The sequence below is a fragment of the Heloderma suspectum genome, chromosome 17, assembly GCF_057233095.1.
Source record: "Heloderma suspectum isolate Gila_16-S chromosome 17, 16-S_ref, whole genome shotgun sequence".
In the NCBI taxonomy this organism is placed as follows: Eukaryota; Metazoa; Chordata; class Lepidosauria; order Squamata; family Helodermatidae; genus Heloderma; species Heloderma suspectum.
In genome coordinates this window covers 3,732,267-3,751,578 of record NC_139474.1, presented here as the reverse complement: position 1 = coordinate 3,751,578, position 19,312 = coordinate 3,732,267, and the positions used below count along the sequence as shown (strand labels likewise).

Below are 19,312 nucleotides of genomic sequence, written 5' to 3'. Positions count from 1 at the left end.
CACCCAGAACCCCTTATCCCCCCTCCGTTATTAATTCTTCCTCCTCCTCCTCCTCCTCCTCTTCTTTTCTCCTCCTCCTCTCCTCTCTTCTTCCTCCTCCTCCTCTCCCTCTTCTTCTCCTCCTCTCCTCTTCCCCCTCTTCTCTTCCTCCTCTCCCTCCTCCTCCTCTCCCTCTTCTTCTCCTCCTCCTCTCCTCTCTTCTTCCTCCTCCTCTCCTCTTCCCCCCTTCTCCTCTTCCTCCTCTCCCTCTTCTCCTCCTCCTCTCCCTCTTCTTCTCCTCTCCCTCCCCTCCCTCTTTTTCTCCTCTCCCTCTTCTTCTTCTCCTCTCCTCCTTATCTTCCTCTTCTTCCTCCTCTCCTCCTCCTCTCCCTCTTCTTCCTCCTCTCCTCCTCCTCTCCCTCTTCTTCTCCTCCTCCTCCCCCTCTCCCTCCTCTCCCTCCTCTCCCTCCTCTCCTCCTCCTCCTCTCCTCCTCCTCTCCCTCTTATCCTCCTCCTCTTCCTCCTCCCCTCCTCCTCTTCTTCTCTTCCTCCTCCTCCTCTTTTCTTCTCCTCCTCCTCCTCCCTATACTGCCCCATAGCCAAAGCTCTCTGGGCGTTTTACAAAAGTTATTATGAAACCAAATTATTGGGATAAACTTGTTTCCCAACCCTACAGATAAATGAGTGAGAGGCTGGGAGGAGAAATAATAAATTGGTTAAGACTTAAGGTTGCTACCTTAAAAAAATAAAAATTAAGAGAGTAACCGAAGATTAGTTCTGCTTTCGTCCCATCCTTTCTCACTGTGCCAGGAAAAGCCTCTCACTTAATTTCCGTGCACCAGGCAAATCTATTAGAATTCTGGTGACTAGCACACCTTCTGTACGTAGTTGTACAGAGGGGGGAATTTCTGTTGTCGCAGCTTTTCCTCGGGCCTGCAGCATTGCAACATGACATTAGCTGAAATTCCCTTTCCCTCAGTTCTTTACATTAAAGGTACAGGAACACCATCCTCCATTGCCACCTGCATGCATTGTATGGGGAAACTCCCACAGTGTTAGGTGGGGAGATTAAACCTTTCACAGTCAATGGCAAATGGAAACAAAATTAGGACCCTTTCTTATGTGGCCACATAGGGCAAAGCCTTCATCTGTCAAGCCTCGAGAATGCACAGGGTCCCCTCAAAGTGCAGCCAGTGACTAAAGATACTGGTTGCAAAATATCAGGGTGGCTACCAGGAAGGCGGCCTTTTCTGCTGTGGCACCCTGGTTGTGGAATGAGCTCTCTAGAGAGGTTCACCTAGCACCTACATTGTGCTATTTCTGGTGTCAGGTGAAGACCCTTCCCCCCCCCCCCCGGAATTCTAGCATTTTAGCATTCTATTCTTTTAGCTCTGCTATCTTAAATTTGTTATTATTTTAAACCTCTGCATTGCTGCTAGGTTTTATTTCATTTTATTTATTTCATTTCTATACCACCCAATAGCCGAAGCTCTCTGGGCGGTTCACAAAAATTAAAACCAAACGGCACACAATAAAACAGTTTAAAATATATAGAACATTAAAACCACAATATAACAATACAACCACAATAAAACCTAGCAGCAGTGCAGGAGTTTAAAATACAGATTTAAAACAGCAGAGCTAAAAGTCTAGAAAGCTAAAATGCCTGGGAAAATAAAAAGGTCTTCACCTGGCACCGAAAGCTTTATGCTGGTTGTACTTTTATATTGTCATTTTAAGCTTTTATATTTTATATTGTTTTTACACTGTACTTGTGGTTTTAACTTTTGAGAACTACCCAGAGAGCTTCGGCTATTGGGCAGTACAGAAATGTAATTAATTAGTTAATATGGGATAATATACCAGCCTCATAAATGACTGCCAACGTGGATCACAGTTTCAACTGCACTGAGATGCATGGATCAAAATGGGTGGAACACATCCCTTTTTGTTTTTTTTACAAATATGGTTGTAAATAGATCAGTGACAAATCTGATCTCGAGTATGTGGCTTGATTTGCTGGAAAGCAAGGCTAAAGAGAGGCAGCCTTAAATGCTGGGTGTGTGCAGATTCTGGGATCAGTAACTATTGCACCTTTGTACTTTGCAAGGTTGTCCATCCCATGGCCTCTTCCTCATTCTTCCTTGTCCTGTAAATGGCTTTTCCAAAAAGATCCCACTGGTTTCCAGTGCTCGCTCATTTATTGTAAGTCTTTCTATACTATGCTTCAATCATACTCCCAGGGTAGTTCACAGAAACATCTTTTGCATCTTTATCCATCAACACTAATATAAAGGAAGCACAGTACAGCATTCCAAGTGGGTGGCTCATTACTCCAGCACTGCTTCACCTAATACATCCAAATTATAGTCAGTATTGTTGGAAGGGGTGTGGTTACATTGGCTCATACTTTCATCTTTGGTGGGAATGTTCTACAGTGCAGGAATTTTGGAACATAGGTGCTGATTACTGTCAGGAATTTCTTTGTGTTAGACCATTGGTAGCTCCTAAAGCATTGCTGCTTCATCTTTTTGAACCCAGTGACCGTGGATTCCTGCACAAAGTCCTTCTTAGGCAATTGCATACAGCTGCAAAGTTATATAGCTTGTAACAACTGCAAGTCTCCAAAGCAACCAACTAAAGAGCAGTGGATTAATAAAACTTGGGAGACTATGAGAATGTATAAACTTACTCAGCAAGTGCAGTGAGCAAGGAATCTTAACTTGAAGAATGGTATTATGACACCATGGTTCCCATTCATTTCCCATGCCGAGTCACTTCAAACTTTTCATAAAGTACCAACAGAATACAGTTGCCTATATTTTTTCTGCGTAGTGTGCACAAACACACAAAATGGCATACACCTGCACACGCTCCATTCATATGTTGTAGAACTTGCATTTTTACTTTCATTAGAAACTGAGCGCCTACTTAGATTTATAATTAGTGAAAATTAGTGAATTCCTTTGTTTCTTTAGTGATTGCGATTTATTATTACGCGCCTTCTTTTTGTTGCCTTGTTTGTTAACCTCGATTCAAAATAAAATAACTTTTTTTAAACCACCCTGTTGTTCATCTGCTTTGGAAAAGGCTGAGAAGAGCAAGCCAATCTCCCAGCCTTCTAGAACCTTTGGATCCTTGTGACTTCATCGGCCCAGGATCCAGCTCTACCCCAGTCGGCGCCTGGGTTGGCTGAACGCCGTTGTGTAAGATCTCCAGAGGCAGGGCCCTCCTTGCTCACAGCTCTCCTAAATCCAAGCAGCTGCCAGCCACAGAGGGCCACGCAGAGAATGAGCTGGAAGGATCCGTTCATAACAATCACCTTCCCGAACAAAGCCATCTTCACCATTGGCTCCTTGCTCCTGTTTTTGATTCACACAGGCGTTCTCATTGGCGACCTCTATCACTTCCTCGTCTCCCAAAGGGGAGATCTCATGAGCTTCCATTTTACCGTAGTGCTATTGGTAAAGGGCTCAATCCCTCTTCCTGTACCTTGCAAGCCATTCACTCCAAAGAGGTAGAAGCTCTCTGGGGATTGTGGCCATAGAACAAGGGTGAGGAACCTCTTTCAGCCCGATGGCCGCGTTCCGTTTCGGAGAAGGTCTCGGGGGCCACGTTCCAGTGTTGGGCGGGGCAGAAGCCAAAGGGGCAGGGCCCCAGGCAAAAGGGTGGGACAAAAGGACGAAAAACACCATTATAGTGCAGCTTAAAGCTCTTACTGCCTTCAGAGGGGCATTTCAAGCTTTTCGAATAGAGGGAAAAAACCCTGCACCAAAGTGGGGAAACCATCAAACAATTGGCAGTTGGGAGAAAGGAGTGGAAGAGAGGAGCAAAGAAAGCTCAAAGGCCCTATGCATTTTAAGTTGTAAGATTATGCATTCAGGGACAACTGACCCCATCCCTGTCACGAAGCAGCCAAGATCTAGCCCTTGGAGAGATGGTCTGTTGCCCGCACAAGTCTTTCAATTCAAAATGCACTGGGCTTTCATACGTTGTTCTTCACACACCTCTCTGAGATCCCATCCCTCCTTTGGTCCTGCCATGTGATCTGAAGCAGGGACTTCCCAATTCATAGCTCAGCCTCGTAGCCACGTCAGGATACCTGCTTAACACGGGTTATGCACAAGCCAAATCTTTTAAACCAGGGACGACAGACCCCAGGCTTGTAACATCCATTTTGATTTTTACTAGAATCCCAAGGTTCAACAACCAGAACCAGGTGGAAAATAATGGCTTTGGGGCTGGGTTGATGCACGCTTAGAATTAAGGAACAGGGTGCCTCTGAGCACATGCTAAGCCCACAAAGTGGTTTTCAAGTGTCAGAACCAGGCTCAGTCCTTTCACCCCAAAATCCACTCCTACTTTTCTTCCTTTCATGTTTCAGCAACTTAGTTTAAGCAGTGAACCATTTTGGGAGTAAGAAACCTGTGCCAATCTACAGCAGAGATCTAGCAACAGATCCCACTGCAAATGCCCTGTCTCCCTAACCCTCAGGGTGGTTAAGGGAGCATTCCCCAACACTGTGTCCTCCAGAATTGTTGGACTACAACTTCCAGATTTCCCCAGTCAGATTATGGGAGCTGTAGTCCAACACATTAGGGTAGGGAAGGCTGGTTTAAGGGGTGGACTGATTCCACCCATTGGTGAAACAGGGATTTGAATTTGTGTTCATCATTGCAAATCCAAAAGCAGGAGTGGCATTTAGTGCAGATTATATAGACACAGAGGCCTGGTTCGCACTATCAACGCAGCCCACTGTGGTTTATTTAAGCCACGGTGGGTTGTGGCACCTGCAGCTTCCCGTGTTGTCCAAACCTAGCGAGGGTGGCTTGTTGGGGTGGTTAACAAACCACCCCACAGTGCTACAACAGGCTGAGGGTTCTTCGCCAGGTTTGGACATCATGACAACCCGTGCCCAATGAGGATAATTAGGGAAATGAGCCGGCACGCATGAGCATGACTTATTAACCACCCTCTTATCGTGTGAACCAAGCCAGAGTATGAGGAAGCAATCTTGGATATCTAGTCTAGGATTCTAAACTGACTGGTCCAGCAGCTTGTGCAAGGGGAATATCAATGAAGCCTGATAAATATCTGGAGGATAAAAAAAGCACCATCCTTACTAACTCACCCAGCCTCCACAGATCAGCTCAAACCAGACTTTGTCACAAGCTCAGAGGAGCCAAGATGCTTAGACGCTAATAGTTCTAAGACAAGGGAACCAATGACCTAGGGAGGTGGTGGGCTCTCCCACACTGGAGGCATTTAAGATGAAGCTGGACAGCCACCTGTCAGGGATGCTTTGACTTGGATTCCTGCATTGAGCAGGGGGTTGGACTAGATGGTCTTATAGGACCCTTCCAATCCTACTATTTTATGATTCTATGACTCCTGCTAAGTTTGAGCAATTCTACCAAGCCACACAGCTGGTCACAAGAACCACCTTAAGGCAAACAGATAAGTTTTACCATTTCCCCCCTCCTCCTTTGAGGGTAGTGGCTATTCTTGAAGGCTGATTTCCATGACCAGTCCCCTGTAACAAAACCCATGTAGGCAAAAATCCAAGGTCTAGTTCAGCAGATGACCAGAAGCAATCGCGGGCAGAAGAAAAGCCACGCCAAACATCAGAAAGAAATCCTGCAATAAATCTTTCCGACAAAGAACGTTTAGACACTTGGTAGAGAAAGCACTCTCCCCACCACACACACACACACAGTGTGTTTTTCTCTTCACCACTAGAGACAAATCACTTCTGCTCCTCTTCTGTTGGGTTTCTGCAGTTATCACACGTGATCAGTTTTTACTGGGCACTGCTGGCGACCATCTACACTTTACAAGCAGAGGACAGCGTGTTGATGTGCATCGCTTTGACATCTCTTGGTAAAGTACCACAGTTAGCAGGGATGGAAGGCTAGCTGTCTGAACAGATACCCCCTCTGCTCAGTTCCAGCCCCTAGACTTTTGAGAGGAGCGTGAGCTGATGTAGCTAGAGTGTCAGGATGTACCAACCAACTGGGATGATTGGGTCCCATTCTCAGCAGTGGAAAGAGATGGGCCTACTGGTTTCTCTCATAGATAAGAGCACAAAATATAGGCCTTTAGGATGGCCTGTTGCATTTTCTTAAGAGAATTCACGGCTGCATGATCTAAAGTAGTTTTCTTATACCTGTATTTACTGTATACTTACATATTCTACTATTGTTTCATTTATTTTGTGTATTTTTTTTTTGAGAGAGAGAGCTTGGCCCTAGAAGGCTGCTTATATGCACCAGGTAGTAAGGTAGTTTTCTGCGTCCATCTCTTATATTTCCCACACCCTCAAGGCCCATTACCTCAGCCTTCCTGCTGAAAGCATCAAATCCCTCTTTTCCATAGGCTCTATGTGAGATTTTTTCCTCCACCAAACTGCCCTCTCCCTTCACACCAGTTGCACAGCTTTTGAACATTCCCTGCTTGTGCTTCTTCCAGCCTATGGACAATTTCACATTATTCATTCCCAGAGACTAGTAATCTTGCTTCTTCCCTCAGGCACGGATTTTTTTCTAATGGTTTGAGCAATTTGAAGGAAGAAGTACTGGGTGGTCATGAAAACCCCACAGTGTGTTTTCCCCTTGTAAAACCTGGTGTGTGCGGGGAAAAACAGCTATTTCTCAAAATTGGTTCCCCCTAGATCTGTATTTTCTGAAATAGATGTTTTCTGGATCATGGACCAATACTTTACAAAAAAAAAGGTCTTGCATATTTGTCTTTTTTTTTTTCAATACACAAACTGAGGCAGAAATGTTCCCAATTTTGTTTTTATTTAAAGAAAACGATCTTGGCCCAGATGTGTATATCTCCAGCCCACCCCTTCCACACACACAGTGGGCTTTTGTGTGTGCATATAATGCTAAATTTTAGCATTATTTTAGTGCTATAGGAATGATTGGGCTTCCTGTGTCCCTTTTCAGGCATGGTTGTGAAGAGATTGGAAGTGGATTGCTTCCACTTTTAAATTTACCAAACCCAGGGGAACTCTGGTAGGCTAGGATCAAACTACAGTCTATGATCCTGGCTTGCTAACAAACCACAGTTTAAACAGAACAACATTCCCCCAAGATCAGAAAAGCAAGTTGCAGTGAGGGACTCTAGTTAGTTTGAAAGTAGAACAGGATGCTTCTGATCTCTTCGTGCCAGAAGGGAAGGAGGAATGTGCATCCTCTAGAGATGGTGAAGGCCTGGAAACAAAACCCAGAAAAATGCATAAAAACAGCTTTTTCCCAATTTGTTCCAGGACCATTGGAAAAACTGAACAGTTTTAGATTATGAAATATTTTCCTTTAGACTTTAAGACATGGTGTTTTATATATTGTTACTCAGCCTTTACTCCCCCCGCAAAAAAGGTTTCTAAAAACTATGCAACAAGAACACTTTTACAGAAAGACTAGAGATGTAAAATGTCTAGAAATAATGAAGCCATGGGGAAAATGTTTTTGTAATCCTTTCTCTAAGATTCCCAACATGGTTATTCCTTCCATTCCTTATTTCCATTGCAAAACCAAGTATTGCTTATTTTTCCATTTTCCCCAAAATTTCTGCCCCCCCCCCCCCCGAAAAACCTGGAAAAAAGTTTTTTTCCACGGCTTCAAACTTTCTGGAAATGCTACATCTCAAGCATGCCTCAGACTCATTATGGTGTGGATAGCTAATAAAAACTATGAGCCTGTTCAGATGTCACCCTAGGCCATGATGGGTAGAGTTTTTGCGCTAACCATGGTGGCTTAGCATGACCTCTGAACAGGGGTTAAACCCAACCACAGTGGCTTATTAACCACACACAAACCATGCTCACTAGCTATTTGCCTCACCATGGTTAGTGGGCTCTACCATGGCTTAGCATGATGTCTGAACGGAGCACTACCATAGAGCTCCGTGGGAAGAGTGGCCAAAAACGGCCATTACAGGAGCGGGGGTACTGATAGAAGAAAATGGTCACCAACAGCTTTCTTTTTTATTCCATTATAAAAATAAGCAGAAATTAAATAAAAACGGAGGAAAACTGCGCCAAATCACCAAATTGCTGAATCGTGATATAGCAATTTTGCACAAATGCACATTTGCGCAAATGCGTGCTTTAGTGATACGGCGATTTTGTGCAACTGTGTGTTTAGCAATATGGCAATTTTCCACCATTCTTATTTTTTGCTTATTTTGTAATGGAATCAGAAACAAGGAAGAAAATGGCCACCAGCAGCCTTGCTCCTGTAATGGCCATGTGAGTCGCTGAGGCTACTGGGATGTGTGACGGAGCGGTTGGGGGATTGCAGGATGGCAGGCAGTTACAGAGTGCTTAGGCTCACCATGCTGCAGGTCATGGTTGGGGCTCTCACAATGGTTAGCACTAACCACCCTGCAGCATGGTTAGCCTAAGCACCCTTCCCTGATGTGCATCTGAACAGGGTCTATGAAAGATTTTAATCTGCCCAGCTTGTGTGGAAGACTTTAAAATTCCACCCCATAATGAGGAAAAAGCAGCTGTTTGGATTGGCAAGACTGATATAACCCTCTTCTTTCTGCCCAGCCATGAACTTTGCTCTCTTCCTTGCCCGTTTCTGCATGGACTACATCACCATAGATTACAGAGAGGAGGAATACTGAGTCACTTCCCAAGAGAAGGGCAGGGGAAGAAAAGGAAGCCTTTCCACTCCAGAGGGCTCGGTGTGGTGTCATTCCCGTTTACCTTTGAGGAAGAAATGAAAGATAAAAGGCAGCTCGGGATTAGCCAAGAGAGTTTAATAGAACAGCAACCAACAAGTCTATTGCTTTTGTGTTAAAGTTTTGCATTTTCATCAGCCTCTCTGTGGTGCAAGAGAACGGAGGCTGTAAATAAACCGGACGGTCAGTTTGCTCTAGACACTGCTTTGCTGTGGGCTCATCAGCCATACAAATGCCTCCAAAAACCCCCACCCCGAAATACAGTCACTTGCTGCAAGGGATCATGGGAATGTGTGCCCCCACTCCACCTCCATCCATACTGATGGAGCAAGCACCTCTTGGCTCGCAGGGGAACCCAGTTATCTCCTGCCCTCCCGAGGGACCAACATGTCAGCCTCGGGGGTGGGGTGCTGCTTGGGATGAGTCCAAATGGGGCCCAAGCAGGCAGGGAGACTGGGGAAGACATGAGACTGAGCAACGAACAGGAGAAATGTTTCCTTGGGGCCAGCAAAAAGAGCAGCTTATTATGAATCTATGAGCAAGGTATTTGTGAGGGGTGTGTGTGCAGGGGGGTGGAAATCCTGCTCTCTTGCACAATGCCCTGTAAGGTGTGCAAACTCGAGGAGGCAGAGATGGGTTGAACAGGTCCAGCCACTCATTCCTACAGGTGTGTTAGGGAAAGCTATCGGGAAAGCATAGACTGGTGGGAGCCCTGGCTTAAATAAAATAATCATCTCTCGGGTGAAGCTTCTGACTTGGGTTAAGGAACCGTTTCTTCGGTGAAGCACCCAGGCATACATCTAATCCCTATAAGGACCCACCAATCTAAGGAGGCCGCCCCCATGTTCTTGGAACTCAGGTCACCTGAGGAAAGGCACCAAGAGGGGGAAGGAGAGGTGTATGGGCAGGAGCCCTATTACTGAAGCCTCCCCAAAAATTAGGGAACGAAATCCTCAAACTGGTCCCACTCATTCCCAAACACTGTTAAAGTTTGAGGAAAGGAACCCCGCAGGGCAGGTGCTTGGCTTTCACCATACCGTTATGAGTCTTGAACACCAAACTTGAGAAAAAACAAACAAACAGAAACCTCTCCGTCCCGGGCGAAGCTTAGCAAAGAGCATGAGCAGTCCACGGCCATTTTCCTCCGGAAAAGAAAGCCACAGTGAGAATAAAAGAGTAGAACGGATGTCCTTCACCTTACCCAGCAGCTGGTATTTCTCCTTGGTGAACGGAGACCCTGACGGATCAAGCAGAAAGGGGCTCCCGGTGAATGGAAGCTGAGGAACCCCAAGCAGTTCTTCTGGGTGAGCGGTCAAGAAAGTGCTCTCCTCTGCAGAAAGAGTTGCCCGCGGTCCACCTCGGCTGCCCACCCGGCACTGGGATGGCAGCAGAGATAGCTCCCTTTCTGGGCACCCAAAATGCAGAATTCCTCCGCTGCAGATCCATTTGCAGAACGAGGGAGAAGGAAGCGTGCTGCCCTTCCACCCGGAGCACCTGTGTCCGAACTTTCAGGGTGGCCTTGTAATGTTACTCTTCCAGGGAGGGGGTGCTCGGTCGGCCACAGTGGCTGCAGCCACAGAACTGCTCTAGGCCCCTCCCTGGTCCAGCTTTCCTCAGTAGCTGGGAGGAGAGGCAGGACTGGGGGAGGACACACAGCTTGGGTGAAGCCGGCCCCTTCACTGCTGCCCGACCCGGATGTGTGGGTTGAACTTGGGGTCCAGGTTGGGGTCGTTGTCAGCCGAGGCCCGGCCCAGCTTCATCATGACGATGACAAGGGTGAGGAAGCTGATCCCACCTATCAGGAGGAGGAGGATGAACCTTTGCATCAAGGAGCGTGGTTGCTTCCTGGAACTGAAGCGGTTTCTGCCAGCAGAGAAAGAGAAGGAGTAAGCGTTAGGGTACTCTCTTGACACGAGCAAGACCGCCTTCCAAGCACCCCTGGCTGCTGGCCTGTGAGCTCTTTCCAACCATTGGCTGAGTTGCTGTGAGGTCACAGAAATCAAGCATTCTGGTGAGGGGGAGAGCATTAGAAATAGAGTAAGGAACAGTGCTGCTTCTGGAAGGGGGTCCTTAATAACTGGGTGCTGTACAAAAGTCAAGTGATAGGCCTTATTTTCCTAGGCATTTCAGTCTTTCAGTTTCTGTTGTTTTAAGCCTCTTACTGTGTTGTAAGTCTTTGCATTGCTGCTACGTTTTAATTTGGGTTTTAGTTCTGTTTTATACTGTAGGGTTTTTTTTTTTATATTCGGTCTTATGTTGTATTTTATGGTTTTAATAGTTGTGAGCCACCCAGAGAGCTTCAGCTATTGGGTGGTATAGAAACGTAATAAATAAAGAAATAAGTTGGTTGGTTGGTTTATTTCTTTATTTACTACATTTATATTCCCCCCTTTCTACCCTCATGGAACTCAAGGTGGCTACATGCGGTTCCCAGGAGGTCTCCCCTCCAAGCACTGACCAGACCCAGACCTGCTTAGCTTCAGCAAGGCAGCTGCCTCCTGTGCCTTCAGACCAGGCCCTGGGACCAGTTGGTTGCACAAACAAGGGCCTGCCTGCAGCTGCATAGTCCAAGAGAAACAAATGCAAAGTAACCAGAAGGTAAAAATAGGCATTACATGAAATTAAAGCAAGGCCTGCAGCTGTCAGCATCATTACAGCAGAGCCTCAAAGCTGTCAAAAAAGGCGTCCCCGCAAAAAAAGTGGCAAGCTTAAGGAAGACGACGATTGTGAGCAGGGCAACGGAGGGATGCAGGGGACATCTGTGCTCAGAGCCAGAGCTTGTGGCTCCTAGGTTGGTGACCTAGTCTCAATGCTCCAGCCTCTACAAGGAGGAGTCAGTTTTGAGAGACACTGTAAAGCTAGGCTGAATATGTCATTCAGAATGCCATCTCCGGGGTAGAATTTGGCTTTCTGCATGTCTTCGTTCCTGCACCAAACAAAACGGCAAGTTTCTAGCTCTCACAAAATGTTTGAAAACAGGAAGACAATGATTGTTTGCACAACATGCTAACCCACACTCAGCGGTTGAGTGTGGGTTATTGCTGAACCGTGGGTTAGCGTGTTGTTGTCTGAACCCAGGACATTTTCCGCAGGGTAGCTTGTTAACCCGACGGCCGATAGGAAGCTCTGGCGTGGGCTGGTCCATGAAGTCACGAAGAGTCGGAAGTGACTGAACGAATAAACAAACAAAAAAAAGCTTGTTAACCATGCAGTGTGGCTTAGTTTTCTTGAACAAGCCACCTTGAGAACCCATGGTTCATCGCTGGGTTGTTCAGGGTGGTTAACGAGCCACACTGCATGCTTAACGAGCCACCCTGCGGAAAATGTCCTGGGTTTATCTATTTGTTGCATTAATAACCCACCTTTTTTCCTCCTTAAGGAATCCAAGGCGGCTTACATAAGCCTCCTCCTCCTACATTTTATCCTCACAGCAACAGCCCCGTGAGGTGGGCTGGGCTGAGAGTCTGTGACTGGCCCAAAGTCACCCAGTGAGCTCCATGGCCGAGTGGGGACTAGAACCCGGATCTCCCAGCCCAACACTCTCACCACTACACCACACTGGCTCAGAGAAATGCTAACCCACGGTTCAACAAACAACCCACACTCAACCACGCGGTGTGGGTTAGCGTGTTGTGTGAACAGCCCCAGTGTTGACAAAAAGGGTGCAGGCAGGCTCCTTTACCTATACACCCTGGGACAGCCTCCTGTGTTACTCTGGTGGGTTGAACTTCCTGACCTTCTTTCTGTACACCTCCATGCCCCCTTGCACCTGTTCTCTCACCTGCTTTCATACCACCCTCGGCTAAAGAACTCCAGATTCCCCACATGTGTCCCCTCCGCGCACACCCTTCAGACCAGCCCCGTCTTCCAGAACGTACTTGAGCAGCCGGGCCAGCCAGCCGAGCGCTGGCCGCCGGCGGTACTTGTCCTCATCAAAGTCTATGTGAGCGTCGGAAGGTCGGCTGCCTCCGCCTTCCCGGGTGTCATAAACTTTCCGCGGCGAGGAGGCTGCAGGAAAAAGAGGCGATGATGGCATCAAGGAGAGGGGTGAAAAAAAAGGCCACCCCCCTCCCCGCCCACGGAAGGGTGAAATACATTTTGATGAACCTGATTTGCAAGATTATGGTCCAGCTGGCAATCAGGGAGCTGCCTTACACAAGTCCTGCTATTTATCCATCTCGCCCAGGAGTGTCTTGGGCGGGGCAGGGTTCCCCCACCCCGCCTCTCACCTGTTACTTGATCCTTCTACCTGGAGATGCCAGAGATTGAACCTGGGACTTTCCACATGCAAAGCAGGTGCTCTCCCTCGGAGCTGCGGTTCCTCCCAGTCTGACAAACTGACCACCCGTGGCCCCAAATCCAGCCTGCTGCCAAGCATCAAGCAATCCTTCACCGTCATCTTACCTATCGCCCCTGCTCTCTGGTGATGTGGGAGTGAGGACAGCACTGCCAAGCTAATGCTGCCACAACCTCACCTTCAGACGGGCTGGGCAGGAGAAGCACAGATCTCTCTTCCCACGTCGGCCTGGCTGAGCGAGCGCCAGTGTTTCTCCTACCTCTGGTTAGTCACTGCCCGAATGCCCCTTTGCCCGTCTAAACCTGCACTGCCCAAATGCTGGTTGAGGCTTTGAAAACCCAAACAAACCCAAACCTTCTACTAGGAAGGAAGCCAGGGAGGGAAGACAGGGAAGAAAGCATTCCCCCACGAGGCCGAGGAAGGGGTTCAGACAGTTTCCAAAGAGTGCACGTTTGTAGTGCTGATGGCACCCCAAGGCTTAACCACATCTGCACTGTCAGCTGAACACAAGAGCAGCCCTACCAGATCAGAACCAGGCCAGCAACCTGATCCCCACAGTAGCCAATGAGATGTCTCTGGGAAGCCCACAAGCAAGACATGAAAACAACGCCTGTCCCGTTGCTCGTCTCACACCCAGCAACGCGCACTGAGACGCGTGCTGCTTCTCAGCAGGGAGGTTCCGTTTAGCTCAGCCTTCTCCAACCTGGAATCCTCCAGATCAGTTGGGCTACAACTCCCATCACCCCCAGGTGGCTGGGGGTGATGGGAGTTGCAGTCTAGCCCATCTGGAGGGCGCCAGGTTGGGGAAGGCCGATTTAGCGAAAGGATTCTAACTTCTCCTCCATGAATTTGCCTCACCTCCTTCCAAAGCTAAGTCAGTGACCGTCACCACATCAGTGCGCCCTGCAAGTGCACATATCCTGCCTTTCCTCCAATGAGCCCACAGCGGTGTACATGATCCTCCTCCTCTCCATTTTATCTTCACAACAACCTTGTGAGGTACGTTAGGCTGAGTCACTGACTGGCCCAAAGTCACCCAGCGAGCTTCATGGCCAAGGGAGGAGGAGAATCTGGGTGTCCCCAGTCCTCTCACCACTACACAAGCGGCTCTCAATATTGCGTGTTGTGTGAAGGGCTTTCTTTGATTGGGCTTGAACCTACTGCCCATCAACTGGCTCCATCAAGGGGATGGAAAGACTTTCCCCCTTCATGCCGTTTTCCCCGCAGCACAGCTCACTGGCAAAATTTAGTTGCCAGTCCTGAGTTTTAAAGCAACGGGGGGCTTCCTTGGGATCTCTGAGAGAAGAGCCTTTGTCTCCAGCAGGCAACCCACAATGCATTCCTCCTTACCCATCCCAGCCTTTGAGGTGGCCACAACTGGACAGCAGACCTCCATTCCACCCAAGGAACAGCCCGGCCTCCCGCTTCTCATAAGAACTTCAGAAGAGCCCTGCTGGATCAGACTGAGGTCCATCTAGTCCAGCATTCTGTTCACACAGTGGCCAACCAGCTGTTGACCAGGAACCCACAAGCAGGACAGGAGTGCAACAGCGCCCTCCCACCCATGTTCCCCAGCAACTGGTGTGCACAGGCATACTGCCTCTGGTACTGGAGGTAGCCCACAGCCATCAGGAATAGGACCCATTGATAGCCTTCTCCTCCTCCAGGAATTTGTCTAACCCCCTTTTAAAGCCATCCAAATTGGTGGCCATCACTACGTCTCATGGTAGCGAATTCCATAGTTTAACTACACACTGTGTGAAGATGTCCTTCCTTTTCTCTGTCCTGAATCTTCCACCAATCATCTACATGGGATGACCCCGCTGTGTTCTAGTATTTTGAGAGAGAGAGAGGAAAATGTCTCCCTATCCACATTCGCCATTCCATGCATAATTTTGTAGACTTCTATCATGTCTCCCACTAAATAGCACCTGCGCTGATGGTCATGGGGTCGCTGCCCACAGCATTCATGCTGATGACCGTGTCCTGCTCCTGGACGCCTCCGTTGTTCAGGCTTTGCTGCTGTTGCTGCGGGGAGGGGAAGCCAGAGGCTGGATTGTAGCTGAAACTCTGCTGGGCAGCCTCCTCGGAGTTGAGGTCTGGACAGGGAGAGAGAAGCAGGTAAGTGTAAAAATCTGGCTGGGGTTCGCTCACACACAGATACTCCTGGCAGAACAGCAAAAGCTGATGGTGTGGAATCCTAACTGAAGGAGTACACTTTACCCTGGATAAATTACACTGGAGACTCTGGGTGTAAATAAGAAAGACTTTGGGAGACTAGGAGTATGTATAAATTTACTCAGCAAGTGCAGCAAGCAAGGAATCCTAACGCAAAGAATGTTATTATGGCACCATGCTTTCCATTCATTTCCTGTGTGGATGCACTTCAAACTTTTGATGAAGTCCCTACAGAGTACAGCTGCCTGCATTTTTTCTGATTAATATGCACAAACACACAAAATGGCATACACTTACACACGCTCCTTTTAGATGTTGTAGAACTTGCATTTTCAATTTCATTAGATATATAATTAGTGAATTCCTTTGTTTCTTTCATGATCTTGATTTATTATTATGTACGTTCTTATTCTCCTTTTTGTGGCCTTTATTTTGTTAAGCTTATTTTGAGATAAAATAAAATTTCATGGGGAAAAAAGAAAGCCCACATTTATTGCAGGAAATACATGTTGTATAGAAAGGTCCCTATTTCTGGCTAACGAAAGACCTCAACTCAAGATGGAAGGAGACCTAAAAGATGTCTCCATGCTGAGAGGTAAAAGCGTTAAGAAGGAGGAAGTAGGAAGTGAGATCAACAACCCTAAGACTATCAGTCTAGCACCAGAAGAAAGATCAGCATACATTAGAGGGCAGTCTAGGAAGCTTGGAGTTCCTCTGTCTATCTGTTCTCTTGCAGACACATCAGTCCTTTTTCTTCTTTCTCTCTTTTTGGAGCTAGCCGAGTTGCAGCCAAACTTCCAACACACACTTCCTTAAGCAAGGGTCCATGAGTTTAGACCAGCCTTGGAGATCAATGATCTGTGGACACCAGGACCTGTAAGGGGCGAGCAAGGTCTTCTCCCTAAGCTTGTGATACACCTCCAAAACTCAGTGTGACATCAGGGACAATCCTCTGCTACAAGCTTGGAGGCAAAAAAGAGGAATGTTGTGGTAGTATGTCAGAAGTGGGCAACTGCGAGAGGTCCAGGGGCCATTTTTGCCCTCCTCCCTTGCAGACTGCAATCTGCAGGGTGCCCAGATTTTTTTAAGGCATCCGTAGCACTATAGAATGCCAGAAGAATTAAATCTAGCTTGTTTGTAAGCTAAAGTTAAGAACAGCCCTGCAGGATCAAAGCAGGAGTCCATCTAGTCCAGCATTCTGTTCACACAGTCGCCAACCAGCTGCCCACGGGAAACCCACAAGCAGGACACAAATGCAGCAGCACCCCCCCCCCCCAATGTTCCCCAGCAACTGGTGTATACAGACATACTGCCTCAGGCGATGGAGGAAGCATACAGCCATCAGGAATAGTAGCCACTGACAGCCTTCAGGAATTTGTCCAACTCCCTTTCACAGCCATCCAAATTGGTGGCCATCGCTACATCTTGCAGAAGTGAATCCCACAATTTAATGATGTGCTGTGTGAAGAAGCCCTTCCTTTTCTCTGTCCTGAATCTCCCACCCATCAGCTTCATGGGATGACCCCTTTGGGTTTTACTATTTTGAGAGAGGGAGAAAAATGTCTCCCGATCCACATTCTCCACACCAGGCATAATTTTGTACACCTCTATCATGTCTCCCCTCACTCGCCTTTTTCCCAAGCTAAACAAGCCCAGCTGTCGTCACCTTCCCTCATGGGGGAGATGCTCCAGCCCCTTGATCCTTTTAGTTGCCCTTTTTCAAGCTCTACAATATTTTTTTTTTAGGTGTGGTGGCCAGAACAGTACACGGTATTCTAAGTGTGGTCACACCATAGATTTGTATAAGGGCAGTGCAATCTTGGCAGTTTTATTTTCAATTCATTTCCTAATTATGCCTGACCTGGAGTCTGCCTTTTTTACAGTGGCCGCACACTGGGTCGGTATCTTCATCAAGCTGTCCACCACAGCCCTGAGATCTCTTTCGTGGTCGGTCACCGCCAGCTCAGATCCCATCAGGCTATTCTTGAACCTGGCCCTTGAAATTTGACTCTTTTGGCACCCTGTAGCAGCAATATAGTGCTAAAACTATGGGCACTGTTTTTCCTTAATTTTTTCCCCCTGCCGTCAAATTTGGCTGCAAGGTGGGGCCGCATGCGGGTGGCCGCAGTGTTGGGGTGCCTCAGATGCACAGTGCAAAAAAGACAAACCTCAGCCCTCCTCTTGAGGTTGGAAGGGGGAATTATCTCTGCAGTTGCACTGTGCCTCAGAGGGTTGCTGGGGCAGTTCACTCATTCCCAGCTGTAAGCTTGAGGAGAGGTTCCAGACTGCTTAAAGCACCTCCAGAGCACAGGGCAACTGTAAGAACACCCCCTCCACATTCTGCCCAAGGCCAGGAGAACTATTTATTTTATTTAAAATATTCCTTGGCTGCCTTTCAGGGCAGAAGCCTTCCCAAGACGGCTTGCAGAATAAAATACATAAAAACAGCTAAAATATTAAAAAGTGATAAAAACATACACACACTAAAATAGCAATAAAAGCCAACAATAAAACCAGCAACAACAGCAATAGCAGCAACAACAGCACTAATATCAAAGCAATACGTTTTCAAGGCCTTCTTAAAAGCCTGCAACGATGGAGCATGGCAGACCTCTGATGGCAACTTGTTCCAAAGGTGTGAGGCCACTGCAGAGAAGGCCCTCTCACGGGTGGTCACCCACCTCATTGCTCTCACAGGTGGGCAAATGAGAAGGGCCTCCCTTTCTGATCTTAAAGTGCAAGCAGGCTGCCATGGGTGACGGCAGCCCTTCAAGTGACTTGGTCCCAAACCGTTTAAGGCTTTAAAGGTCAAAACCAGCACTTTGAATTGGGGTCGGAAACGCATTGGTAACTAGTGCGGGCCAATGCTTGTCATGCTCATGACAGGGAGAGGTGGAAAATGGCCATGGTGAGTCGGATTGTGGGGTTCCCATTCTTAAGCACACAGAATCATAGAATAGTAGGGTTGGAAGGGGCCTCTATAAGTCCACTGAGTCCAACCCCCTGCTCAGTGCAGGAATCTAAGTCAAAGCCTCCCTGACAGATGGCCATCCAGCTTCCTTCTGAATGCCTCCAGTGTGGGAGAGCCCTCCACCTCCCTAGGGAATGGGCTCCATTGTCCTATTGCTCTAACAGTCAGGAAGTTTTTCCTGATGTGCAGCCGGAATCTGGCTTCCTGCAACTGGAGCCCATGATTCCGTGTCCTGCACTCTGGGATGATCGAGAAGAGATCCTGGCCTTCCTCTCTGTGGCAGCCTTTCAAGTACACGCGCATGGATTGCCAGGTAAGCCAAGTGTCCTGCTCACACTGACGCAGAATTCTATTTGGCGGTGCACACAATGCAGCTGCCAAAAGCACAGAAGGGCAGGACCTCGAGTGGGTGCTCCCGACAGCCAGGAGGTGAAGCTTCTGCATCCCGCACAGCTCCTGACCTTTGCCAGACAGGCGATACTCACTGGTGAAGCTGGACCAGTCTGTGTAGTCCGTGGCGTCATGAGGATCCGTCTCCTGGATGGCCTCCATTTCGTCAATCTGAGTGGAAGGAAGGCAAAAACCAGGGCTGAGGGTAATGGCTGATGGGGGATAAGGAGCAGGATGCGTCATGCTCTGCTCACAGCAGGCTCCAGAATCAAGGGGGAGAAAAGAAATAAAGGAGCGAGCTTTGCTCCACTAGCCCAAACAAGTCTGTCAGAGGTTCATCTTCTGGCTAGCAGGGATGTGCATCATCCATAACTTAAGGTCCACGGATGTTTCCCTCCCCACGGAGTGGACACAAAAAAGCCATGAATAACTGCACACACATCTGCATGTGGAATTGGCGCCTTGTTCCCCATGCAAACGGACAGAACACATTCGGGGGGCGGGGAGCAACTGCTGTTTGGCAACCTGCTTGATGAGGAGGGGCCAGGCCTGCCTTACCATGGCAGAGACTCTTGTCCCCACCTCCCACGTCTGCCGCACAGGCAAGCAGGCCTCCCGCATCAGGGGGGTTTGCTGACCACACACTTTTCTTTCCCCACACAAGCTGATCTCAGGAGTTAGATAGCGCGAGAAAGTTCTCCATCCCGTAGCATGGTTTGGATGCTCACTCATGGACATGGTACTTATGGCATCCCTACTGGTTACCCACTGTGTCTTCCACCTCGCTGCCATCATCTTTGCTG

General features: G+C 48.0%; 2 protein-coding genes across 4 annotated transcripts in view; one reads left to right on the top strand and one right to left on the bottom strand.

Annotated features, from left to right (window-relative positions):
* Window positions 1-566: 566 nt before the first annotated feature.
* Window positions 567-19,312, bottom strand: part of ZFPL1 (zinc finger protein like 1) — a 30,494-nt gene continuing 11,748 nt past the window's right edge. For 2 of the 3 annotated variants that reach the window (XM_084823670.1, XM_084823671.1), the window contains 4 exons: window positions 18,605-18,680; window positions 14,902-15,069; window positions 12,552-12,681; window positions 567-10,536 (listed from right to left, as the gene is read on the bottom strand). In XM_084823670.1, the coding sequence (XP_084679796.1) occupies window positions 10,350-10,536; window positions 12,552-12,681; window positions 14,902-15,069; window positions 18,605-18,680 (561 nt within the window). In that variant the 3' untranslated portion in view covers window positions 567-10,349. The remainder of the gene's footprint in view (window positions 10,537-12,551; window positions 12,682-14,901; window positions 15,070-18,604; window positions 18,681-19,312) is intronic. The other variant, XR_014786235.1, reaches the window with a different exon arrangement.
* Window positions 3,092-8,641, top strand: CATSPERH (catsper channel auxiliary subunit eta). Its single transcript, XM_084823675.1, has 3 exons — window positions 3,092-3,443; window positions 5,760-5,859; window positions 8,540-8,641. The coding sequence occupies exons 1-3, from the start codon at window positions 3,270-3,272 to the stop codon at window positions 8,614-8,616; spliced, it is 351 nt and encodes a 116-aa protein (XP_084679801.1). The 5' UTR covers window positions 3,092-3,269; the 3' UTR covers window positions 8,617-8,641.